The sequence below is a fragment of the Mauremys reevesii genome, linkage group 11 (assembly GCF_016161935.1).
Source record: "Mauremys reevesii isolate NIE-2019 linkage group 11, ASM1616193v1, whole genome shotgun sequence".
In the NCBI taxonomy this organism is placed as follows: Eukaryota; Metazoa; Chordata; order Testudines; family Geoemydidae; genus Mauremys; species Mauremys reevesii.
Window position 1 is genome coordinate 11,337,214 of NC_052633.1, and position 27,485 is coordinate 11,364,698.

General features: G+C 43.8%; 1 protein-coding gene and 1 long non-coding RNA gene across 2 annotated transcripts in view; one reads left to right on the forward strand and one right to left on the reverse strand.

Annotated features, from left to right (window-relative positions):
* Positions 1 to 964: 964 nt before the first annotated feature.
* Positions 965 to 18,827, reverse strand: LOC120375006. Its single transcript, XR_005586394.1, has 3 exons — positions 18,734 to 18,827; positions 2,806 to 2,940; positions 965 to 1,217 (listed from the first exon to the last, which is right to left on the reverse strand). It is a non-coding gene; the product is annotated as an uncharacterized LOC120375006 (long non-coding RNA).
* Positions 9,794 to 27,485, forward strand: part of ABCA12 (ATP binding cassette subfamily A member 12) — a 134,790-nt gene continuing 117,098 nt past the window's right edge. The window contains exons 1-3 of the mRNA XM_039495525.1: positions 9,794 to 9,862; positions 12,680 to 12,773; positions 27,011 to 27,158. Coding sequence (XP_039351459.1) covers positions 9,794 to 9,862; positions 12,680 to 12,773; positions 27,011 to 27,158 — 311 coding nt within the window. The remainder of the gene's footprint in view (positions 9,863 to 12,679; positions 12,774 to 27,010; positions 27,159 to 27,485) is intronic.

Below are 27,485 nucleotides of genomic sequence, written 5' to 3' on the forward strand. Positions count from 1 at the left end.
CCTCCTTGCTGCTTCTGGAGGTTTCAATTCTCTATCAAACTGGCTCTCAGAACTGCTCTGTCTGGGCAACTCCCCTGCAGAGGCCATGCTGCAAAGGGGCTCGGAGAGCTGAAGTAGCATCTGGATTCACTGCATTGGAACTGGGGAAAACAGACCAGAGAGCATTTAAAAAGCCTAGTCTCTTCACACCAGTGATGTACACACCCGTTATAGGTGGGGCTTGGCCTTGCTAGCCCATAATAACCAGCCGCTATTGCAATTTATTTTCTCACATTCATATCGGGTAATATCTCTGGCTATTCTCATGACACTGGATCCCCTCCCTCAGTCCCTTTCTCTCTGCTTGGCTCTGCTGCACTCTGCTTCCTAGCTCCCCGATGGTGGCAGGGCTGACATCACCTCTTTGATGTGATCCTCAAGGGTGATTATGGGGCCTTTGGGTCATATGTGCAGCCCCTGGGTAGTGTAAAGAGGTGGTTCTAGAGAGCAGTTGTTTCCAGGCACTGATGCCCTTGCTTCAGTAGCTGACCATTGTCACAGGGTTTGGGGTGGAATCCAGACCAGTGAGAGACTGAGTCACCCCTGTCCTGTAATCCGTTGCCTCATATGCGTTACTACTGTAACTCCCTGCCTGGGATATTCAGTCAGCAGCAAGCATGCATGCCATCACCTGAGTGTCTGTATATAGCTGCAACCCTGATCCAGCAACTTTGACCCCGGCAGCCTGTCAGCCACACACCAGTCACGCTCGCTGGTCTCGACCAGCCTGGGTTACTACTTGTAGGGTGACCTCAACACACTCCCAGTCCTGAATTTCCCCAAAACCATGTGCTCTGCAAGGTCCAGCCCTCTCCTGGACAGTTCAGAAATAAGTTTTGTTTGTTCCTCTACAGGCACAAAAGCAGGCCACAGTTTATTAATTTAAGTGAGGGGTAAATATACCCTTTTATTTAACACAGCACTGAGTTGGTTTCTAGTGAAACTAAAACAAATTTAACAATTGGACATAGGTTAAGTGATGCCAAGTAAAGAATAAAAGTAAAGGTGGTTGCAAGCAAATCAAAGTGAAAACAGGTATCTAAAAGTCTAGAACTTAATCTAGCAAGTACTGGTTTTGCTCAAGATGGTTTCTCTCACCAGTCATTCTTCTTCCCAGCCATGGAGGACTTTCTCTCAGTCAGGCCCTTCCACAGAAGGTGCTGGATTCCCTTGTCTTCCTAGGTGAAAGATCTTTGCCTAAGCAGGTTTCTCACCTATATTCAGTTTCCAGACACTTCAACCCCCCCTTGGCAGAAGGACTCATCTTTCTCAGCTTCCAAGAGCTCTGGCCCCTTGTGTCTGTCTAATGATGGGTGCCAAAGATGGTTTCTGTCTTCGCTTATATCTTCCAAAGCTCAATGCCTTTGTTTCAAGAGGCAGGATGCTGTTTTCCCCTTCCTGTGTGCTTCCATTCACCTATATGTAAATGGGCCTTCTGTTGTTTTGATTCAGCCATGCTTAATTTACATAGGAGACAGGTAAATAGCTGCCTTCTCTCCTGTTTGGCCACAGACTTCAAAGTATATATCAAGTATCCATATTTCCTAATATAGGCATTGTACAATGATATTAATCACTATGGTGCCAGTAGCTTTCAGAAAAGACCTCACTCTGTACACTTTTATAATATTGTATAGTCAGTGAATTCAGTTGCTTATCACGTGTGGTTCCACCCCCGCTCTGCATCTTTATAGACCAGTAAACCTTTGCAATGTATTCTTTGAAGAGTAAAACCGAGACCCAGCTTCTCTCTCCTGCTGGGCATAGATGCCATGCTGTCTCCTCCCCCGCTTGATCACTTTGTTTACCAGATATGTAATTGGACCTTCATTGTCTCTGCCTGATAACTAGTCAGAGAAGCAAATACACATTCCTTTGGCTAGGGCAGATCTGTTTACCAATGCCCCCTGACATGCCTGGCTGACACATTTTAGTCGTCATTCCAGCATGTATCCATAACTCTTAATACACACTACATACATGCATCATGCCAGTATATTAACCATCACTGAGTTATTAATTTTCCGATGAGACCTCACAAGGCATATTTTGTACAAAGAATATTACAGTAGCGTGTAGGCTGTGAATTTAGGGAGAGTTAGGGTCACTACCACACAACGGGCACCTTACTACATGCTCTCATGCTGTGACACGTGTAGTGTTGGCCCAGTGCTGAGCACTCTGCTGCTGCTCTAACCGAGAGCTTCAGAACGTGCTCGGCCTTTGGCATGAACACCAGTGAAGCCCACTCAGTAGTTTGTTTCATTTTCTCCTGTTTGCGCTTGCTAGCTCTCTAGGGTCTTCCTACCGTGCAAGTGGTGGTGTGATTGTAGCAGTGCTGGATTTAATCTAGTTAGCACAGGTAATGCTAGCAATGTAGATGTGGCAGTATGGGTTAGCAACCTGGGTAAATGCGCTCTGGGAATCTTGGCGACTCTTAGTTTCTCACTCCTTTCCAGTGCTCTCAGTCCCAAACACATAAAGCTACATTATATAGGGCGAGTATATGGAGTATATGAAGATGCTCATTTGCATTCACTAGTTTATGCACAGACACCCGTATTTGCATGAATAAAAACTTCCCAAACAAAATCCAGATGTGTGAATGTTTGTGGGAAAGCAAACTAAGTTAATCAACTGTTTGGGGAGGAACTTTGTTTTTGTTCTTTTTCTACAGCGCCTTGCACAATGGGGTCCTGGTCCATGACTGGGGCTTCTAGGTGTTACTATTATTTATATTACATAATACTGAAAAAAACTGCACACCTGGATTATACCGAATCATGCTTCAGAACTCACAGATGTGTTTGCAAATCACTTTTCCCCACTCCTTGCGCATCTTCACGTTGACAGGAACAGATTCTGCTTTTCACTCCTGTGATCAGAACTGGCAACTTGCACCTGAATGCAGAATGGTGGAAACGTCATTCTCTTCTGCTCTTCAACAAGTTACCCTCTGGCTACCTCCCACAGGGAGTGTTTGCTGACTCAGTTCAAAAAAGGAAGTAAGGATATAAATTTGCTTGAGACAATTATTATCCCAATCACAATGTTCTTTTTAAATAAGTGTTGAGCAAATACCAAAAGGGAGCAATTAGACCTTGCCTCATAAGACCTTGGCAAAGCGCTGAATGGTGAAGCCAGAAACCCATTCCCTTTCTACCTTGCCCCTCACCAGAGCAAATGTATCTATTTCTGCAATTTATTCAGCTCAAGAGAGTACTGGGGTCAGATTTGTAAATGGCATCGGACAAGAAGTTGTTTGCCATGCTGGAGCCTCATTCGCATAGTTAAAATTAGAGTTGTGTTCCCAGCATTAGAAAATGCTGTTGACACAGACACAAATGACACTTTTCTACTCACAGCATAGAGTAGCGGGCAGCTGTGCACAGCTTTGGGAAGTGGGGACTAGAGCTGGCTGGGTCACATCTTTTGGACAAAATGTTGTTTTTTGGTGTGAAAAATGTGGATTTTCATTGTCCAGAACATTTCACGAATTTGTGTTAAATTCGTCAGATTGTTTCAGTCAGGGAAAAAAAATCCCCCCAAATCTAACAGTTTCATTTTGACATTTTCGTTTGGATTTTTGTATTTGAAATGACATTTGGTTTTGAATTTTGTTTTAATTTAATTTTAAAAGGTTTAAAAAAAATCTCAACGAGGGAAACAAAATGTTTCATATCCGTTCAAACCAAATATTTTGTTTGCTCCGAAACAATTTTTTTTTTTTTACTTTTTCAGATGGTCGCAAAATTTTCATTTCAGGTTGACCCCAAATAAATGTTTCCCACAATTTTTCAGTTTGATTTTTTTGGCTCTCTGCTCAGTTATTTGCCTGGCTCTAAAGGGAACTTTTGATCCTCTTCCTAGTTGCTATATGAGTGGCCAGAATATGTTCTTTAAGCTGTCTGTGCCTCTGTTTCCCCTTCCCATCCTTTGCCCTGTCTGTTTACATTGTGAGCTCTTCTGGGCTGTGGTCCCTTCAAAGTCTTTGGAGTATTTCCTTCACAGTTCCTGAACCCACACACTCCCCCTCACAGCCTTCCGAACCTATGCAGGGAAGACCCATCTCTTCTGCAGGCAACAGCTCCGTCTTTGTTATTTCAATGCCATTGGCTTGTAGTTGCTCTGCTATCTCTTCAAGTTGTTTCTGGCCATTAGGACTGGCTCCAAGGTACGGAGAGGGGAGGGCCTTTTTAATTGTCATTTTGGCTTTGCAAGTCACACAGCTGGCTCAAGTGCAGCAGAAATATCTTGCTATCGGCACAGGAATCGTTGAGTCTTTTTCACCTCACGTGAGTTCTCAAATTTTCTAGCGAGAGGAGAAAAGACCCATTGGCCCAATGATAAAATAAAAGGCAGGGGACAGGAAATGAGGATCAAGGTAAGCTTTGCTTGTTGAATTCACCTCTTCTCTTCTCTTCCACCCCTGTTCCACCACATTATTACAAAGTTCCCTTTTATTTCAGCAAGCGTGAAATTTGGGTGGCTCAGCAATGATTAAACCAGCTAATTAAGCAATGCTAATAACTCGTGGGCCAGGCTAATTTGTCCCTTCTGTTGCCTGATCCCATCCTAAAAAGATCCTTCCATTTTGCCAGCTAGCCCAGAAGAGGTTGGTCAGACTGTCTGAGTTAAGTAGGGGGTGACTCATGGTGAAAGAGATTCGAGGAGAGAAGTAGTAACCAAAATTGCATGCACGTTGCCTTGGAACAGGCAGTCAAGATTGTATTGTGATTACTGTTAGAGGGAAAAAAGAAAGAAAATAAAAATCCTGAAGCTTATTCCGCGGTGTTTAACTCTGCTTCCTTCCCCAGACCTGAAGAAGAGCTCTGTGTAGCACGAAAGCTTGGACCTTCCACCAACAGAAGTTGGTCCAATAAAAGCTATTGCCCCACCTACCTGGTGTCTGTCATATCCTGGGACCTGCATAGCTCAACAACACTCAAACGAAGTGGGTATTTACCCACGAAAGCTCATGCTTCAAAACGTCTGTTAGTCTATAAGGTGCCACAGGACTCTGCTGCTTTTACAGATCCAGACTAACACAGCCACCCCTCTGATACTTAACACTCAAACTGTGTTTGACTTCTCCACTGAGTAGCTGGGGTTCTCTCTGCATTTATATGCCAAAGTTCATAGAGGCCAAGTCCACAATAGTGTTGGTATGTGTTGGCGTTATGTATTATATGTGTAGAGTTGGATGTAGGCGGTTGGAGGTTACGTTCGCTTTTTAGGGTGTGTTTGACAGTGTTGCCTGGTCTGATCAAATCCAGTTTCATTTATTGTTTTGTTAAGGTCACCACAGAGCTTCATGCTTGGACCCCCAGGAGTTTAGATCCTCAGCGGGTGTTACCCAGCTGAGCATCTGGCCTGTTATTTTGAATATTCTTCTGCAGGAGGATTAAATGGAACACTGCAAAGTGCTAGGCTACGACTCAACGGGATGGAAAAATGGGTCAGACTTTTTGTCAGCCACTTTCCTTTAAGGGCAATGAAAACACTGGGGAGCTGCTAATGCATTCAGACACTGATCAAGGGCAATCAGGCTATTTCTAATCGCACCTATGGCCAGGCTCTCATCCCTGCAGTGATAGTGTTTCGTTCAACCCTGAACAGGAGAGAAATGAGATATTATACACAGGATCTCAGAGTTGGCCTGGTAATCCAGTGCCATCGTAATGCAGAGGACATGTCCTAGCTCGGCTGGGGAATGTACAGTGGCAGCCCATTCAGCCCTTGAAGGAGGGGAATAATAATACTTTGCACTTACATAGCATCTTCCCCCCCAGCACCTCAGCTCTCTTCACAAGCATGAATTAGCTAAGCAACACAGGACAGGGATGCAGGCATTACTACTCCCGATTTATAAATGGGGAAATGGAGGTACAGACGGAGTAAATTACTTCCCTAAGGTCAGATGGGAAGTGTTGTGACAGAGACAGGATTTAGACGTCTGTATCTTCTGATTCTTAGGGTGGGGTGGGGGAATGGGGACCCTAATAATCATAGTGGGTTTATAACCATATTTGGTAAATCAGCGGAGCTGGTTGGAAAATGTTTTTTTTCTCCCATGGAAAATTATGATTTTTTAAAAATAAACAGGAAGAGTACCCAAAACTGAAAAAAAAAAGTCAAAAAACTGTTTGGAAAAAAAATCCCCAAACTACTGAATACTGGGGGAAAGTTGACAATTTTTTTTTTCAGTTTTTGGCTGCAAACTTTCTGGGTTAGGGTTTTCCAGTAACAGGCTGAAAATTTTCAAGGAAAGCTGTTACTTTCTGAAAAACTTCTCATCTAGTCAAACATAATTTTTCAACAACAAAAATGTTTCAGGAGAAAATTGTCAGCCAGCTCTATGGAAGATCTAAAGAGGAGGCTCTCCCCTCCGAATGTGACGAACGCAGGCCCGCTGACTGGTTAGAGAATGCTGATTGACATCAGCACAGTGCCTGGGGAAGGCTAAGCTTATGAAGAGTGATAATTTTACATTGAAAATTCCCTAGGGAAAGATCGCAAGCTGGTTTGTGCATTTGCCCTCATCTGGGAACCATTCTTGCAGCTCCATGTGGAGTAGAACAAAGGGCACGTCTGCACTGCGAAAAAACAACCACCCTGGGGCAGCAAATCTCAGCGCCTCTGAGCGTGGCTGGCATGTATTTTTTGTTTTTGTTTTTGGCAGACATAACCTTATGCACCTTATCCTGCACTAGTGACACAACACACCAGTTTATAGGAGGGGAAATGGAAAAAAACCCATTGATTTTCTAAGGGGCGCAGCCAGTTGAATTAGGAGACTTCTCTTGGAGTATGGCTACTGCAGCTATTATTATTGCTACTTATTATAGCCACAGTGTAGCATAAAGCTTTGATAAGCGCAGTGCTCTGCTGCCCTGGGAGAGCACTCCATGCTTAAATGCAGTAAAGGCAGGAATTTAGACAATTGCTGTCACATTGCTGCACCTGCTATGGAGGCTGTAGTACTCATTATGTGAGGAGAAGAGTCCTCTTGGAAGTGGAAGGACTTGGCTGAGCTCTTGAGCTGCAAATTGTCTTCCTCTTGGGAAGGGGCAGGTCCAGATTAGCCACAGCATGGAGGTAGTTTTGATTGGCACCAAGACCAGCGAGGGGAGGGCGGGGGGCCGTGAGTGATACTGAATGACACCTGCATATAACAGGGAATAAACAAGCAGAATCTTGAAGCAACTAGACACACAAGCCATCTGACTGGAAGTCTGCATTATAAAATATGCTTTTATAATATCTAAAATTTATCACCAGAAGTGTACACATTTTAAAGCAATACAGATTAGGATTAAATATCCAGTGTCACCTCATTTCTCTCTTGGCAAGGAAACAGCCCACTCCTGGAGCCAAATACAGTCTAATCTACCTATTTACCAATCCATTTCTACTGCACTCATCACCGTGATGAGTGACAGTGGAAGTAATTAACCATTGGAACAATTTACCAGGGGTCATAGTGGATTCTCCATCAATGACAATTTTAAAATCAAGATTGGATGTTTTTCTAACAGATCTGCTCTAGGAATTATTTTGGGGCTGTTCCCTGGCCTGTGCTATACAAGAGAACAGACTAGATGATCACAATGGTCCTTTCTGGCCTTAGAATCTGTGAATTTATGAAACTTCCTGACTGCTTAGAAGCTCAGATAATACAGTATCACAACTCTGAGCGTGTATCAGTTTGGAACTGTGCAGCTGTTTAGTGGCTGACTAGAAAGAGAGATAGATGTCATACTTTAATGTGCTTGCAGTGTTCTTTTCGCCATGTTGGTCCCAGGATATGAGAGAGACAAGGTGGGTTAGGTATCAGAGGGGTAGCTGTGTTAGTCTGGATCTGTAAAAGCAGCAGTCTTGTGGCACCTTGTAGACTAACAAACGTATTGGAGCATGAGCTTTCGTGGGTGAATACCCACTTTGTTGGATGCATGTGGGTTAGGTAATATCTTTTATTGAACTGGTGAAAGAAACAAGCTTTTGAACTCTTGGAAACTTGAAATCTTGTGTCTTCCACCACCAAAAGAGTCAAACTCTCTCATACTTTACCTAACAGATATGGAAGACTATCTTTTAATTCAAGATCATGTGGTGATCGGTGTAGTATAAAAATGTCAATAGATAGATGGGTCCTATTCCCAAATCCACATTTATTTAGGTCACTAACAATCATAGTGACTTATATGTAAGTGAGGAGATGAGCAAAAAGATGAGATGTGGTCTTGGTTTACATAGACTTCCTGTTGACATATAGACTTCCTGTTGGTATTTCAAATCCAGCTCCCATGATATTCCAAGCTCCAGACTTTAGGAGAATTCAGATTTCTGATTATGTCCCAACTTTATTTCCAAACCTCACTGACTAGGTTATGGTTTTGATTGAGTTGGAGGGTATGTGTGTGTCCCATTTTACCTGAATCCTCAAAATTTTGTAGTAAGAGATTTTAGGTCAAAGATTTTACTCTCAACTTTTCTCTAGTAGTGGCCTTAGACTATAATAGATAAATCCCACTCACTGTTTAACTGCACTGCTGTTCTCCCAACTCTTGACTATGGGATTGAGTCACAGCTGAGTTAAATTGAATTTGAGAATGAACTCAGCCTTACCAGGCAAGGTACCCATGTACGTGTGTATGCAGCTGTCCTCTTCTACATAGAATCAGCTGCTCAGATCCTCCCACCTGGCTGAGCTGTTGAGCTATTCCATAGCGAATTGCATATCAGTTCCATAATTCATAGTTGTTCATACATGCTAGATGTCTTGTATGAGGTGATGCTGTCCACTGTGCAGTCTATCTTTACTTTTCCATCTATCCAGCTATCTAGCTATCTTTCTAATTTTCCTAGTTAGCTGGTTACTAGCAAGAAAATTCACCAACCAGTGATCTGAATTAACCTCACAAAAGGCTCAATCCTGCAGCAAAATTCCCATTACATTGCATCTGTCACATGGAGTTCAATGAGAGTTTTGCCTCAGTAAAGATTGCAGGATTGAGCCTACAGGAAGGAAGCCCAAGTTAGAAATTTGGGCCTTTGGATCAGCCCATGGTGGTTGAATTTTACATGCAATGAATACGTTTTTTCCATCCTTAACATTCTTATCATAATTTCCCGTAAATTTAGATTTAATAGAGAACCTCCATGTAGATACAGCTAATTTGACTTTAGCTTAGCAGAGAATGCACATGTTGCTGCTGCTGTTTTTGACTCCCAGTCATTGTGTGTGTGTTAAAGGAGGGCAGAGAAATATGACCGGTCATACAGGCCTGGCAAGCTGTCTACTGATGAATTTTTTATGACACCTCTTCCTCAGGTGCAATGTGTGGGCAGATATGTAGTTTCATCAAGGCGTGTAGCAACTTCAGCAGACGCATCTTGGAATGCCACCCATTTTATCACTCTGGGATTGAACAAAGCACAGTTAAGAGAGACTGGATATTATAATTAACACAAGCCACTACAGGCTGCTGCGTCTGTCTCCTCACCATTAGAAGAATAACCTGTTGAATTTGCTAGGAGCTATTGCAGTAGAGGAGGGAGCTAGATTTACTGGGAATACGGCAGCTACGAGTGGCTCAGGTAGCTGCTCCAAAGCTATGCTGTGGGGAGGAGGAAGGAGCTCGTATGCTGGACGCAGCAAATCTGGTTGGGTCAGAGCATACATTTTTGCTTTCTGAGACTGAGGGGAAAGAGAGGAAGCTGCTCGTCTGCTTTTGCTTGGGCGCTCCCAAGGATGGCTTCACTTTTTCAGCACTTGCGGATCCTGCTGTGGAAGAACTGGCTGAGCATCAAGAGGCAGCCTGTGAGTATGAAAATGAAGCTGCTGGAGGGGTGAGGAGAGAGACTGATGCAACGGAATGGAGGGAAGGGGAGTCCTGTGGTTTTTAAAGCCTTTGGGAGCAAGTGACAGGTGTAGAGAGAGGAGGAGAGGCTGGAAGTGAAAACTTGTATTTTTGCATCAGCTGAAGTCAGGGTGGGATAGCTCAGTGGTTTGAGCATTGGCCCGCTAAACCCAGGGTTGTGAGTTTAATCCTTGAGGGGGCCATTTAGGGATCTGGGGCAAAAATCTGTCTGGGGATTGGTCCTGCTTTGAGCAGGGGGTTGGGCTAGATGACCTCCTGAGGTCCCTTCCAACCCTGACATTCTATGATTCTATGAAAGGCTTTGATCCTGCATTGGGATCCACCAGTATGGACCCTGGGCACCCAGGTGAAGTTCCATGGAAGTCAGTGGGGCTGTACAGGGGTCCAGAGGTCCATGCTGGCGGGACCCGATGCAGGAACATGGCGATATCTGGTATGTTCATTGTCTGAACTAAGGACCTGATCCTGCTGCTAGCTCCAGGGCAGAGTGCAAGGTACATAAAAGGGCAACAAAATTATTAGGGGTCTGGAACAGCTTCCATATGAGGTGAGATTAATAAGACTGGGACTTTTCAGCTTGGAAAAGAGACACCTAAGGGGGGATATGATTGAGGTCTCTAAAATCATGACTAGTGTGGAGAAAGTAAATAAGAAAGTATTATTTATTCCTTCTCAGAACACAAGAACTATGGGTCACCAAATAAGATTAATAGGCAGCAGGTCTAAAACAAACAAAAGGAAGTATTTCTTCACACAATGTACAGTCAACCTGTGGAACTCCTTGCCAGAGGATATTGTGAAGGCCAAGACTATAACAGGGTTCAAAAAAGAACTCAATAAATTAATGGAGGATAGGTCCATCAGTGACTATTAGCAAGGATAGGCAGGGATGATGTCTCTAGTCTCTGTTTGCCAGAAGCAGGGAATGGGCGACCATAGATGGATCACTTGATGATTACCTGTTCTGTTCATTCCCTCTGGGGCACCTGGCACAGGCCATTGTTATTAGCGAGGATACTGGTCTAGATGCACCTTTGGTCTGACCCAGTGTGGTTGTTCTTATGTTCTTATGTCTACAGCTAAATCTAATTCTGTCAAGAGAGTGCTGCTAAGGGGAGACTTCTCGAAGATGGTGAACCTGGGGCCATTTTGGCCCCAAACTGTAAGGGACAAGGACTTGTCTATAGAGAGAAACTCAAAATGCATTTCCTCCCATGGTGCACCCAGCAGCCCTGCAGATCTTCCTAGCCTCCTCATAAGCAGCAGTGTCTATTTGTCAATCATTGATTCTTGTGCTGCTCCCAACACCTTGGCCTGCAATTACGTTGCAGGAATTTACATTAGTAATAATGTGTGTGTCTGTGGGTATGTGCACAAGGTAAACTTAATTAAACAACGTGCATCAGAGATTTGATTGCAGGGGAGGAGGAGAAAGTGGGTAATAATGTAAAAGAATGATAAAGGTACTATTTTCAGTGGCATACTGGTATTCTAAATAGCACAGAGAAGAAAAGGCATGTAAATCAGTTGTTTGTAAAGGCTAAAATGTTGTTAAATGCTGAAACTGTGCAAATAGCCGCTGAATGGGAAGGAGCATTTTCCTGTGTCTGATTTGGTGGAGTTGTTTCCCTCGTTGGACAATGCAAAGACTCTCTATCGACTCCTAGAAATCAGCTCTGCTGTCAGTTACACAGGCGTAAGTCCACATGAGGCCCATGGGCCTTGCTGGCATTCCTCTCATCCCTCCTCCCTTTGATGGTGTATCTCAGAGATGAATCAGGCTCCTAGGCAATGGGCCTAACTCTGGGTTTTCAGTAAAGAGAACTGAAATGTTGCCTTTTGGAAAACTCCATGGATAGTATCTTTTTTTAAAAATTGTGAATATTGTTGAAAAATATGTTTTAAATGGGTCGGCTTTGGGCACAGTAAAACAATCCTCTCATGCTTTGACTTCTGGCATAATAACCACCATCACAGGAACTTTCACATGCCTGCCATTACTATTATCTAGCACTATCTCAATGTGCATAGCATTTTGTCCAGCTAAGAGATGAACCTTCCTGTGTTTCGGTATTTCCAAGTGAATCACTTTAATGTCATTTTGCAATTTTATTGCCCTTATAAATACTACCTGGTTTTTAATAGTGTACATATAATAGTAATACCCAGTTTTTATCATCAGTAGATGTCAAAGCGCTTGGAGGTCACTATCCTCATCTCCACTTTACAAGTGATTTGCCCAAGCTCACCCAGCAGCAAAGACGGGAGTAGAACCCTACTTTTCCATATCCCTGTTCTAGCCACTAAGGGGTAACTGTCTTCGCTACAGTTGCTGGTTAATCTAAGCTACGCAATTTGAGTTGCGTTTGTAGTGTAACACAAGTCAACGTAGCTTAGATCTACTTTCAGAGAGGGCCACACTATGTTATGTCGACGGGAGACGCTCTCCCGCCAACGTTGCTTCCGCCTCTTGTTGAGGTGGAGCACAGAAATCGATTGGCGAGCACTCGCTCATCGATTGAGCATGTCTTCACTAGACCCGCTGAATTGATGCCACTGCATCGATTGCAGCAGCGCCAGTTTAGCTCCGTAGTGAAGACAAACCCGAAGCAACACTGCCTCTCAAAACAAGACAACCACTATTTACAGCATACTAATTATTATACACACATATTGGTACTTGTACTTTCTAACCAAGTTCCGGTGCTCACCAATACAACCAAAATAACAAATGTGCCTTTATTATTGTTTTATAGCTTTGGTCGTTCACCTTAATTTCCTGGCCTTTGATTGTTTTTATAATCCTGGCTATCGTCCGAATCAAATTCCCTCCAGAACCACAACCAAACTGTAAGTAACTGGAACATTTCTATATCTTTGGGATTTAATTCCCATTTCAGTGACTGACGTATTACTTTGAAGTATTTGGTTCCTTTACATATACAATTTTCTATCGTTTCCAGCTCAAATTTCCATAGGTACAATATGCTGCATACAAAACATCTCTGCTCTTCAGAGGTTATTTTTATTTACAGGTCTTTCATATTACCTGCATAGTTAGAAAGGGGGTTTACACCTATCTCACATTGAGATCTGCTCAGATACTACTGTAATGGGGGGGGCAATAGAAACCCCTAGACAAATGAGAGAGAGGGCAGTATGAGACACTCCTATTCAGCAAAGAGAGTAAGTACAAAGCTAACGGCCCACGCCCAGATCCACGAGGGTATTTAGGCTTCTAACTTCCATTGTATTCAGAAGTTAGGAGCCCAAATACTTCTATGGATCTGGGCCCATATCCTTAGCTGGTGTAAATCATAGAATCATAGAATATCAGGGTTGGAAGGGACTTCAGGAGATCATCTAGGTCAACCCCCTGCTCAAAGCAGGGCCAATCCCCAACTAAATCATCCCAGCCAGGGCTTCGTCAAGCCTGACCTTAAAAACCTCTAAGAAAGGAGATTCAACCACCTCCCTAGGTAACCCATTCCAGTGCTTCACCAATGGATGAAAGAGATCTGCCTCTTTATGTCAGCTGAAGATCTGGCGCTAAATGCATTCCATTTTGTTTGCACATAACCAGTGTTGCCAACTCTTGGGATTTTATCATAAGATGAGCAATATTTGCTATTTTATTGTAAAGCCTCACCTCTGGGAGTCATATGACTACATGCTCGGCTTTCATTTTTGTAAAAAAGTAGTTTTTTAGCTCTCGTAGTTGCAGAGGAACACTTGGAAATGTGGGGTGAAATCCTCCTCCCTGCTGTGGCCCTGTTACAGCATGGAAAAGGACTGTAGCACTGTAAGGCCCTGTATCTGGCCAAAGCAGGATTCCCCCGGTGCAGCCACAACAGAAACAGCCATAAATCTGTCTTCTAAGGACCTCCTTGCAAGTGCTGATGTAGGGTGCGTGGTGGGAGTGGGACAGGGGATAGGAGAGAAGTGTCGGGGCAGGGCTATAGCACCTGGTGCTTCCTGACCAGCTCTAGTGCATATTTTTAAGGATGCAATCACTGAGCATAGGTAAGGAATTGTTTACCATCACATAGCAATGGACAGATTATTACATGTCGCTAGCACAGGCAGAAAAGGGAATAAGCTACAGAGAGATAGAACAAACTTCTCAGACACCGACTTTTGTATGCTTAAAGATTCTCACTGAACACCTCAGTCTAAGAGCTAATCTCATCTAACCAGGGAACCTAAAAGTACCATGAGATCTGCAACTATGTCCAGTCAAGACTAACACAGCTCAAATCTTAATATCAAATTCTCCATAGGACAGGCTCCTAGGCAATCGACCGATCTGGAATAATTCAGTGACTAATGTTCAGTAATGAATAAATAGATTGGGAGGTTTTAGGGTAGGGAGTATCTTTTTATTGCACACTCATACAGCACTTAGCACAGACTGATGCCTCTAGATGCAACAACAGTACAGATAATAATAATAATATGCTGTTTGCAGATAATTCAGGAACAGAAAAAGAGCTGAAATGGGTCAGGTACATTATTTGCTATGCCTAGTAAAATAATTCACTCTTGGAGTGGAAAAATTAACTAGTCTGCACAGTAACGGTGGAAAAAACATCACCCCGCGCCATGCAGGCAACCTAGATGGTCTTACAGATCCTGGGAATGTGTACAAGATAGAATCGATCCCTAAGGGCTCAACCCACTCAGTCTGCCAAGGAACATAAATTAAACTCCTCGCCCTGACTGGCACTTGCCCTACCCCGCCACACCTTCCTATCCCTCTCCGCCACCTTTTTATTCTACTCCTTTGCTTCCCTTTCTGTTGCCATCTCACATCTTTCTATTCTCGGTATATGCTCTCCTTAGGGGACTGATCCCCACCTTCTTCTTCCACTTACAAGAAGTGGAAGATTGAACAAATAACCAGGGAGGAGTATAAAAGTATTGCTCAGGCATGCAGGAGTGAAATCAGGAAGGCCAAATCACACTTGGAGTTGCAGCTAGCAAGAGATGTTAAGAGTAACAAGAAGGGTTTCTTCAGATATGTTATTAACAAGAAGAAAGTCAAGGAAAGTGTGGGCCCCTTGCTGAATGAGGGAGGGAACCTAGTGACAGAGGATGTGGAGAAAGCTAGTGTACTCAATGCTTTTTTTGCCTCTGTCTTCACAGACAAGGTCAGCTCCCAGACAGCTGCACTCTGCAGCACGGTATGGGGAGGAGGTGACCAGCTCTCTGTGGAGAAAGAAGTAGTTTGGGACTATTTAGAAAAGCTGGATGAGCACAAGTCCATGGGGCCGGATGCGCTGCATCCGAGGGTGCTAAAGGAGTTGGCCGATGAGATTGCAGAGCCATTGGCCATTATCTTTGAAAAATCATGGCGATCGGGGGAGGTCCCGGATGACTGGAAAAAGGCTAATGTAGTGCCCATCTTTAAAAAAGGGAAGAAGGAAGATCCAGGGAACTACAGGCCAGTCAGTCTCACCTCAGTCCCTGGAAAAATCATGGAACAAGTCCTCAAGGAATCAATTCTGAACCACTTAAAGGAGGGGAAAGTGATCAGGAACAGTCAGCATGGATTCACCAAGGGCAAGTCATGCCTGACTAACCTAATTGCCTTCTATGATGAGATAACTGGCTCTGTGGATGAGGGGAAAGCAGTGGATGTGCTATTTCTGGACTTTAGCAAAGCTTTTGATACAGTCTCCCACAGTATTCTTGCCAGCAAGTTAAAGAAGTATGGGCTGGATGAATGGACAGTAAGGTGGATAGAAAACTGGCTAGATGGTTGGGCTCAACGGGTAGTGATCAATGGTTCCATGTCTAGTTGGCAGCCGGTATCAAGTGGGGTGCCCCAAGGGTCGGTGCTGGGGCCGGTTTTATTCAATATCTTCATTAACGATCTGGAGGATGGTGTGGACTGCACCCTTAGCAAGTTTGCAGATGGCACTAAACTGGGAGGAGTGGTTGATACACTGGAGGGTAGGGATAGGATACAGAGGGACCTAGACAAATTAGAGGATTGGGCCAAAAGAAATATGATGAGGTTCAACAAGGACAAGTGCAGAGTCCTGCACTTAGGACGGAAGAATCCCATGCACTGCTACAGACTAGGGACCGAATGGCTGGGCAGCAGTTCTACAGAAAAGGACCTAGGGGTTACGGTGGACGAAAAGCTGAATATGAGTCAACAGTGTGCCCTTGTTGCCAAGAAGGCTAATGGCATTTTGGGTTGTATAAGTAGGGGCATTTCCAGCAGATCGAGGGATGTGATCATTCCCCTCTACTCAGCACTGGTGAGGCCTCATTTGGAGTACTGTGTCCAGTTTTGGGCCCCACACTACAAGAAGGATGTGGATAAAATGGAGAGAGTCCAGCGGAGGGCAACAAAAATGATTAGGGGGCTGGAACACATGACTTATGAGGAGAGGCTGAGGGAACTGGGATTGTTTAGCCTGCAGAAGAGAAGAATGAGGAGGGATTTGATAGTTGCTTTCAACTACCTGAAAGGGGGTTCCAAAGAGGATGGATCTAGACTGTTCTCAGTGGTAGAAGATGACAGAACAAGGAGTAATGGTCTCAAGTTGCAGAGGGGGAGGTTTAGGCTGGATATTAGGAAAAACTTTTTCACTAGTAGGGTGGTGAAGAACTGGAATGGGTTACCTAGGGAGGTAGTGGAATCTCCTTCCTTAGAGGTTTTTAAGGTCAGGCTTGACAAAGCCCTGGCTGGGATGATTTAGTTGGGTTTGGTCCTGCTTTGAGCAGGGGGTTGGACTAGATGACCTCCTGAGGTCCCTTCCAACCCTGAGATTCTATGATTCTATGATTCTATGATTGCATGATGTCTTGAAAACAACCGCCAGATTCGGACAACTAATTTGATATTCTTACTTAGCTGCCCAGTCACAATGTGCCCATCACTGTAATGCCAAGTACAAGTACATCATTCTCCAGTTAGACCATAATCTCCATTCTTCCAATGACATGGACTTTCTGAGGAATCGTGCTCGACACAGTTTACAAAGCAGATGTCACTGGCTTGATTCACAGCCTGCTTTGCATAGGAAAGGCCTGTGCACAGAGCAGAACTATGCATTGTGTGCTCTTAATGTGACAGGAGTGTACCTCATTCCTGCTCTGAAAGGGTTCCTCATCTGAGGGCCTTCCATGAAGAATGCTCTCCTCCCTGCTCATGAAGTCTTTGCCCCACTTTCCATCATCCAGCATGTCCCTGTTTTCGACACTAGTAATCTTGGGGGTAGGGTGTAGTGCAGAGAGAAAGGTGATTCTTGTGCTGAAAGCCAGTCTTGAGTTTAACCTCGGCCCTGACATATTTTTATTGTAACGTACAAAGTGGGAGGGATGTTCTACCATGAGCAAGGGCCGGGGTCGATGCTGAAAGCCCGCTGAGTGTGGAACTCCCATTGGCCTCAGAGAGGAGTTCTCCTGGCAGGATAGGGCTCTAAGTTAGTAACTCAAGAGGGAGCTAATGAGGCTGAGATAATGAGGCATGATATAATCATTATTGAGATTAATACTGGAAAATGCCCACGCCTTGTTTAAAAGTAGAGGTTATACAATTTGCCTGTGGCATGTGAGCCAGGACTTACATAGGGTCCTACTTGTGTAGCAGAAACAGACAGATTCATATATTACATTTTTTTTAATAATAGAAATTTTAAAAGCCCTGAACAGTTTCACTTTGGGGCTAGGGAGAGAGAAAGAAAGACCCCCAGGTGACAGATGCGAGTCACAAAGGCGCATGTGGAAAGCGCTCAGGTACTACAGAGAGGATAATCGTAGCTGAACATGAATAGAACGGATCCTGCATGGTGCTGAGCCTCCTCAACTCCCATTGACTTCATGAGTGGTACAGGGGAAACCTGCACTCCCAATTCAGCATCATTCATGGGGTGAAATCCTGGTTCCACTGAAGTCAATGGAAGTTTTGCTGCTGATTTCAATGAGCGAGGATTTCACGCATGATCCCTAAATTAGCTTGTAAAATCAGCTTCCAGACACTAAGGGCATGACCTCGTGTTCAACGTTAAGCTCATTGAAGGCAATAGGACTAAACGTGTTTAAAATTAAACATGTGCCTGAATTTTCCGGGGTCGGGGCCTTGCTATCAGGAGCTGCAGTGCTTCATGTTCTCTTCTGTATTGGAAAGCTTTGATAAAAGGTGACATTTTTGATCATTTTGAAGTTTTTCTTTTAACAAACGATACTTTAAAAAAACTTGTTGTGACACAGGAGGGAAGAAGAACCTTTGCCCCTGGGCAAAGCAGATCACAAGCACCCTGAAGGAAGCTGGCTAGATTGGTTCTTTAAGGCCATCTTTGCTCCCCGCCCTGGTTCCTTGCCAAGGCACAGTTCAGCCGAACCTGGGAATTGGAATCTGTATAGTTTAGAAAACTTGTTTCGAGTTTTCAGACTATTATACTTTGTTCCCCCTCTAAAGAATGTGGCAACCCCCATCACACATTTTTAGAGAGCAAGTTCAGGGCTCATTGATGTTGCAGATTTTCTTCTCTCCTTGCTGATCCAAACCTGTCATGCAGGGACAGCCAATGGAGCTGAGCCCTGGCCTCTCTGTGGGACAGACTGACAATTAGTATCGGTTGTGATGGTGATTGTTGCTATGTGGAGACCTGCCCATTAGGCACTGGATTGAGATCACCACAGAGAATGGTTTGTATGAGGCTACCAGCAGACTGTATGCTCAGTCAGAAGACCGAGTGGGAGCCAGCTGGCCATAGAGGGCACTGGTATCATGGCTGTGAAAAAGAAGGGGGAAAAGCCTTAGAGTGGGATTACCAAAAGCAGTCGGCACCGACCTCACTCTGCTTCCATTGAAGTCAGCGGTAAAACTCTTATCAGTAGGTGATGCCTGCTCCTTTCTCCTGGGCCAAGTTCAGTCTTGACTTTTGGAGAGATGCCAACAACTCTATTGTCAGTATGTCACAATAGACCATACTGCTGACAGCAGAGACAAGCTGCTAACCATTTTTAATGAGATCCTTTTCCCTGTATTCATGTGTAATATCTTACTACCAAATTCATAAAGCTAGGGATGGACCAGCCAGTTATTGGATCAGTCAGCAGATAATTGTGAAGTTGTTTGATTTTTTAATATGTATATTTGGTGTCATAGAATATAGAATAGAATATCAGGGATGGAAGGGACCTCAGGAGATCATCTAGTCCAACCCCCTGCGTCAGAGCTATGTTTTGAAGGGATGCCAATGGCTCTTATGTCAGTAGTCCTTAAAGGCCACATAGTTGTTGCTAGGGCAGAACTGGTCAATATTTTAACAAGACTCTACCCCATGTTGATAGTGTGGTGTAATGCCTCATCACTCAGTGTAAAGAAAGGAGGGATAAGCAAATGAGTTTTGGTAAAATAGGAACAACCTCAGTCTTCTATCCAGAGTGAGATTCAGATATTTTCTAAGGATTGAAGGAGTTCATTTAACTTCCTTCCCGTTTTTGTGCACTTCAATGTTTTTTCATTCAGCCTGCGAGAGGTCTGCTCCCAGGCCCTGGATATGAAACCCCCAAACTTTAGGGAATTCTGGATCTGGACCTTATTTAGTGTCTGGCCCTCATGCTTATAATGGAGCAAATCAAAACCTCATATTCATACAGGTGCTTTTTGCTGAATAGTTGCCTTTTATTTGGGAAGGTTCAGATCTTGACTCATCTGGATCAGTTGATGCTACCTGGTTGATACCAGAAATGGGTGTATAGGTTCAGAGAAAATAAGGGGATTTTGATCCCATTCAACTACCATTGAAAACCTCACACCAAATCTTTTTATGAATATTCTACTTTTCTTTCATTATATTTCACTTCCCCCACTGCTCTGCATTTCTGGGTTTCACCTGGATGTGGAAGTGCCAAAATAAAATGAGAGAGGCTGTTCTTGTACAACGTCCAGCCCAGCTGGAAGTAGAAGAATCTTGTTTCTGTAGATCCAACATGTCAGGATTCCCTGGATAAGGTTGGGAGAAGCATCCACATTGATGAGCAAATATTTTCACTAAACTTTCAATTTTTTCTTTAGCTTTGCCAATCGCAGTCTAATAAACAATCGGATGCTGGGCCTGGAGGTTAATAGTTCCATTCTGTACAGAGTTTTATCAAATTATTCTTCACAATAAAGTTTTAGTCACCAATTAAAGAGATAAACGTGGACTTGGGGAAAGACTGGGAAGTTCTGAGCAGCTTTCAGGTAACACAATGAAATCTTCTAAGGAAGATGGCAGAAGTTCCACTGGAACTATATATCCTTTACTGTCTGATTGCTTTTTAACTACAGCCCTGGTAGGGGGAAGGAAGAAGTTGAACAAGGAGCAATAATTCAGTAGCATAAGATGAAGCACATAATGCAGCAGTCTGAATTAAAAGCTACACGATCTCATATAGCCCATAAGAAGGCATATAAGCAAAAATGGACTAGCTGGAACACTGGTATTAGGATAGCGGTTTCTAACCCTCATCACTCCATAGCCCCCTTTTATCACCTCATGACATGCCCTGGGGCAAATTCTGAATAAGACCTGAATATAATTGGTAATTTTAAAAGAGGGTGACATGGCTTAACACAATTCCTGGTTATAAATTAAATAGAAGAGATGGTTTAGGTTGCAGAGCCAAGAGAGCAACTGTATACCTAGAAGTAACCATAGCCTGTATCAAATGAATATTTTTTGGTGGAGGAACACGAGGTAGAATCTGTGCTTGTGTAAATATGGTGGAGTGCATACTACCAGCGTCCTGATCCGAACACGGATGGTGCGTATGAAACTCCGAGAGAGCTTAGAGAGGCTACAACAGCAAAAATAGGTGACGTGACTGTAACTGACTGAATGTCAGATTGGTGTGTGGCTTATGGGAACAGTGCAATGAATATCTGAAGCTGGAGCTTCACCCAGCAGCATTGGGCTGGAGGCAGGGAGTTGATGTTTTTCACAACGGGTGTAACAGTAGCCACTGGAGTCATGTGTCATGAGACGGGGGTGTTGATCTTTATCTTCTTGACCATGGTTGTGTGACTGGGCCAGGAAATAAAGTCACAGTTCCTTGCCAACATAAGAGAGGGACATGACGGGGATGGGAGCAGAGAGTGAGAGAGGGCACTGTGTATGGGGGAAGGGAGAAGATCTCATGCACAGCAGATTTAAACATTTTGTGTGGAAAAATCCAACAAGGTAAATTTTCATGTAAATATTTTTACTATACATTTTGTAAAATTTTGGTAAATATAAATGACAATAGACATCTAATGAGTTCCAAATGACAAAACACCATTCCGATTAAACACAGTGCTTTTTAATGAACAAATTTGCTCACAAATATGTTCAATGCACTATTTGACAGGTTGAGTGTTCTATGGAGTCCATGTGTCTTATGTATGGCGCATGGGATGACTTGATAAGGTTTATAATATGATGGCATGGTATGGCAAATTTGAGAGTAAGAGAAGTTTCTTACCCCAAGAAACTGGTAGTTCTATGAGGAAAGGAGGGAGGGAGGATGGACGAAAAGATAATAAAAGTTGCCTGAAACAAATAAAGAATGAACAGGGAGGGAGGAAAAATATTCTTAAATGTCAAGGAACAAACATTTTTAAGGCCCAAGAAGAAACCATTCAGACCACATCCATCCTGTAGGACAGAATATTAACTTTGGCAGGTGCTGCAAGGCAGAAGATGAATACAGAGAATGTGAAGAGGAAAAGTGAATCACTAAGAGCCAGAAATACAGGATGTAGACACATAAGAAGAAATGAATTAAGGACAGCAGTAGTAGGAAGCCAATGAGTGAGTCAGCAGAGCAGATTCAGTCCTGATATAAATCGGTGTAACTTCCAAATGGGAGTTGCATATTTTTATGCCAAGACTGCATTTTAACCAGGGTTGGAGAGTGGCCAATCAAAGAGAATAAGGAAAAGGTAGAGAAGTGTATTGGTCGATAGATTACATGCCAGATCCTCAGCTGGTGTAAATCAGCTTCTCTCTGTGGGTTTACAACCAACTGAGCATCTGGCTCTGTGTTTGTCATTAGCATTTACCATTATCTCATGCTCCTGTGCTGGTTTAATTGATAAGTAAAAGAGACAAACCTCTAGAAGTTTAAAGTAGAAAATGCAAGATATGTAAATTTGATTTCCTTTTCCTGTTGTTGGTAATGATGGCCTTGATCCTACAAACACTTAAGTGCTTGCTTACGTTCCCTCACATGAGCAGTCTCATTGACTTCAATGAACATTCTCGCATGGATATAGTTAAGCATGTCATGTTTGCATGTGAGGGATCATGATTGTATTCCTCTGGGCCCCAATCCTGCAAGAGGACCCCTGTCCTCATGGGAAGCGCCAATGAAATCAGCAGACCAAATCCTCCTCTGGTGCAAATCCGTGTAGCTTTAGTGGCTTCAGTTGAGTAGAATGGGTTGAAAAATTTTCAATGGAACAGTTTTCCATCAGAAAATGCAGTTTTGTCAAAACCGAAACATTTCATGGGAACATATTGATTTTGACAGAATTTAAGGTGGAAAAGTGTCATAATGAACCATTTTGACTTTACTGTTTTAATAACGTCAAAACATTTCATTTTGATACAGTAGAAAAGTTTCTTTTTAGACTTCGTTGTTTCAAGATATTTTGATTAAACTTTTATACCCTATTCAAATATTAATGCTAATGTTTTATACATAATCAATAATAATTTATAATGTTTCAGCATAATCAAAGCAAAGTGTTTTTATTCTATCAAAATGAAACATTTTGATGGTTTCAAATCAATTTTTTCTTTTGGAATTTCCATTCTGCAGGACATTTCACATTTTTTGACTTTTTGTTCCAGTTTGGAACTAAAACAACTGTCAAAATGTTGGAATTTCCTGGGGAACAGGCATTCCGGTGCCCAATCTGCGCTATAATCAAGCTATGCTGATTTACAGCAGCTGCAGATGTGGGCTAATATGTCTCTCCATGGGTGCGGACACCTACCAGATGGATCCAGGTGTAGGTCTGCAGTTCGTTGTGGTGTGAGTTGTTTAGTTTTTTCTTTAGTTAGTTTAAAATTTTAGAGGAAGAAAATTTTTTTAGAGAGGAGAGAGTTTGACTGAGAGAGTGGGTGTGAGATGCAGCGTTGCTCATTGCTAGCAAAAAGCAATTCCAGTGTCTTATTTATTATTAAAGAAAACTGTATAACACTGTGTTCTGATGGTCATGGTGGATGAAACCACTTTGACAAAAAGATGCTGCTGTGCTGCACATCTCTGCTGCAAAGAAGACTAGGGAAAGAAGATGGGCAGAATGTGTTGCCACATGCTTTTAGTGAGCTTTGATGACAGATGAGAGAGAGAATTACTTGACTACTTAGCTATTTTTAGGCTCCCCTCCCCCTTCCCCATCCCTATCTGAAGATCTGCTTGCATAATAGCTAAAAATAAGAAAAAATTCAGTGTTGATGATGATAATGAATGTTACATAGTTGCAAACAGCAAGTTCTTTTTTTTCCTGGCCCACCAGATCAGCCCTGATGTGATGGGGAGTGAGGAGGAGCAGGCACTCAGTAAAACGCTGCTGCTGCCGCTGTCTCCTCCTCTCCACAACAAATTCTCTGCAGCCTGGTCTACTAAGAGAGGGGTCTAAGAAAACACTAGGGCAAATTCAGCTACGTGAATAGCGTAGGCTGAATTCGAACTTCGAACTGAACCTACGCCCCACTCCACCACGCGCCGAACGCCGCGGCTCGGCTCTCAATCGCTACTCTGCAGCTTCGAGGTGGGGGTGAGAGAACGTCGAACTGCGGCTTCGGAGTTTAAAGTCTAGATCTAGATCACGCCAGCGATGACTCGAAGCTCGAAAGTCACCGCTCACGCGCGGCGTAAGTGTAGACTAGCCCTGAGTTACAGCTCCTGGGCTGGGGCTTACCAAAGGCCGTGTAGCCAGCCAGAGGCAGAGTTGAGGTGAAAGCTCAGAACTTCCTGGTTTCTGCTCTGTGATGATTGTAAAAATGCCTAGAAATCTGATAGGAGCCCTGATACCTAAGGGCATGCCTACTAATTCTAAACTTATAACTACTATTTTTAGTACATTTGCCAGCCACCACAGTTATGTGATTCACACACATTCATCTTCCTCCTCTTCTTTCTTTCTTCTGTGGAACCCTTCCACTGACTCAGAGGGGCAGGGGAGGGAGGGGGAGAGTGGGGGGCCAGCTCTGTGTCAGCTGCCCCTGTGCCTCAGCCCTGCCAGTTCCCCTTCCCCCTCCCCCTGCCTCCCCCCCTCCCCTCCCTCCCTGCCCCCCGTGTCGTCTGTTTTTGGTTTGGTTTTTCTGTTTTCTCTGAAATAAAAGAAAAGGATGCCAACTTAGAGACTAACACATTTATTTTTGAGCATGAGCAGTTGAGCATGTGCTTCAACCTTCATTGGGATGGGAATGGTGGAAAATACAAATATAAGATATATATATACACAGAGAACATGAAACATGGTATAATGTATGTAACTGTAATGGTTTGTACAGTACATGGTACATGGCAGTACATGTACCATCAAACAGTCTCAATAAAAGAGAAAGAGAAATGGACAACAATCATTAAAAAATTTAATTAAAAAAAAAAAACTTGAACACTTCCATTTCTTCTCTACACTCAACTCAATTACCTCACTCAAACAACAAAAAAAAAAAAAAATAAAAAAAAAAAAAAAAGAGAAATCAAATTTAAATTAATTTTAATTTGCAAATTGGACATGGGGGGGGAGGGATAGTGGTGGTTTTCAGTGGTTTGAGCATTGGCCTGCTCAACCTAGGGTGATGAATTCAATCCATTTATTTATGGGTTAAAAAAAAAAATCTCTGTCTGGTCCTCTTCTTCTCTCTGGGTTGGGTGGCCTAGATGACTTCTAACCCTGATATATTTTATGATTCTGATGAGGAGGCTTGAATAGACTGTGGTGGGGGATGGTCATTACACAAAAAAAAACCTATTTTCCCATTTTTTTTTTTACCCTTAACTAACTCACTTCTTGTCAACTGTTGGAAATGGGCCATCCTGATTATCACTACAAACATTTTTTCCACCTGCTGATAATTGCTCACCTTAATTATTTACTCTCATTACAGTTGGTATGACACCTATTTTTTCGTGTTCTGTGTGTATATATATCTTCCTACTGTATTTTCCACTGCATGCATCTGATGAAGTGGGTTTTAGAATGCAAGGAAAACGTTCTCTTTAGATTCCCTAGATTTCAATGTATTTATCCCATTGACTCAGAGCCATATGTTCCAAGTGTTCGGTATGTTGCTAACACCGATGCTACCACTGGGACCATTCAGGCTGTCGTTTCAGCTTTGCAGGCATTGCTGTGCACTAATACACTTAATAGGCCTAATGCTGGGGCCCATGAAAGAGATGGAGAGAAAGCGGTGACCAGATCAGGGAAAGGCGTGACTGGTCATCTGTTGTGGTTAAAGGGCAAGCTAATCAATTGCCACTACAGGCCACACAGAGTTTTCAGGCGGGGACTCATCTCCGTATAAGAAACAAGAGCAGCCGCCTTTGCCAAGTGTTTTTTTATTATTTGTTCATCTCTCCTTACATGCTGTGATTAAGTGAAAGCTCCAGGATTTACTAGAGGTGATGTCACTGAAAATAAGGCCCTTTAATGAGCCAAGTTGGCTGGCAAAGGGCAGGTCAGGGCAAATTGTATTTAAAATGCTGGCCTCTCTAATCATGTAGACCCCATCAAAATCAACCCGAGTTAGGTACCTAAATACCATTGAGGATCTGGGTCTTTGGATATGCCTACAGTGCAATAAAACACCTGTGGCTGGCCTGGGTCAGCTGACTTGGGCATGTGGGGCTATAAAATGTCAATGTAGATGTTCAGGCTTGGGCTGGAGCCTGGCTCTGGGACCCTCCTGCCTCACGGGGTCCCAGGACCCAGACCGACCCCAAATGTCTACATGGCGGATTTACAGCCCTGCAGCCCGAGCCCTGTGAGCCTCAGTCAGCTGACATGGGCCAGCGCCAGCCACAGATGTTTTGTTGCAATACCCTTAGGCTCAATTCTGGCCCTGGCTATGGGCTTGCACAAGGGAGGAAGGGGACGTAAAGGCACCCACTTACTGCCCTGGGCTGGCTACATGGATCACTGAACATGGGATGTGGGGGAGCAGGGGGAATGCAGCCATTGTGAGGTTGATACTGCCTTTCCCACGCATGCTGAGGCCGGAGGACAGGCACTGGTAGCTCCATCCCCCTTTGTGCACAGTCGAGCCAGCACACTAGGAGAAGCCATCTGGTTCCAGATCTGCTCCTGCTCTGCCCCGTCTATGAAGCTTGTGGCAAAAGCCACAATGGAGCCATTACTTCAGTGGGGACTGGATACAGAAGCCAGTGGTCCTGCAAAGAGGCTGTCCCAAGCAAACCCTGGAGATCCACCCTGTCATTATGGATGTTTAGCCGTTATGCTGGAGCTAAGTCCTGCCTTTCAAATGCAGGAACTAGCCATTGCAATTCTAAGGCTTTTCTCATCTTTTATATATTCATCTTTTTTTCCCACTTCTCAAAATCTTGTACTGTGTGTGTATTGACAAAAACCTTAGTAAAAATAAGGAACACCGGTTCCCGTTTACACAAAGCCCCTTGCCATGGTTCTGGCAGGCTAAAGGAGCTTTAACATAGGCAGGGCTGCCCAGAGGGGGGGCAAGTGGGGCAATTTGCCCCAGGCCCCGCAGGGGCCCCCACAAGAGTTTTTTGGGGCCCCTGGAGCGGGGTCCTTCATTTGCTCTGGGGGCCCTGGAAACCTCTCATGGGGCCCTGGCCCCCGGAGCTTCTTCCACTCCAGGTCTTCGGCGGCAATGCCGCCGAAGACCCCAGGCCCCCTGAATCCTCTGGGCAGCCCTGAAGATAGGCAGAAATGTCCTTCACAAGTACCATACATCCCCTTTGCATTGCCAGAGTGGTGTGAAGGGGCCTTAGCATAAATGAGACTCAAGCCAAAGTTCCTGAACTTAGAAAATTATTATAGATTCAAATGAAGAAAACACCATGTCACAGGAATTAGATTTTTTTTAATTTGTTTTTTCCAGGTTATCTAGCTCCTCGGAACCTCCCCAGTGCTGGTTTCTTCCCATTCCTACAAACCGTGCTTTGTGATTCAGACGCCAAGTGCAAGGACACACCGTACACACCAGAAGATCTGTTACCAAGACTTCCTGGCAACTCCCCTCTCAGACGGTAAGGGAATATGAAACTGCTTTGTTGTTATAGGCTAGGGAGCCAGCCATTCAATGACGTATGGGGGCCATCATGCACACCATTTCTGGGCATCACCCTCAGTGAGTGGTAGACCAGTCCCAGGCACTACAGTGCTTTAGAAATGTGTGCAGTGGGCATATTGCCCACTGGGCACTTTAAAAATGTTGGTATTAAAATAGTTATAGAAGGAGCTGGCACCAACATTATAATTCCCCGATGCGTTCCACTATGAGAAAATCTTCCGACACTCAATGCGCACACACACACACACACACACACGAGGGCTGAAGTTAGATTGCCAGAGAA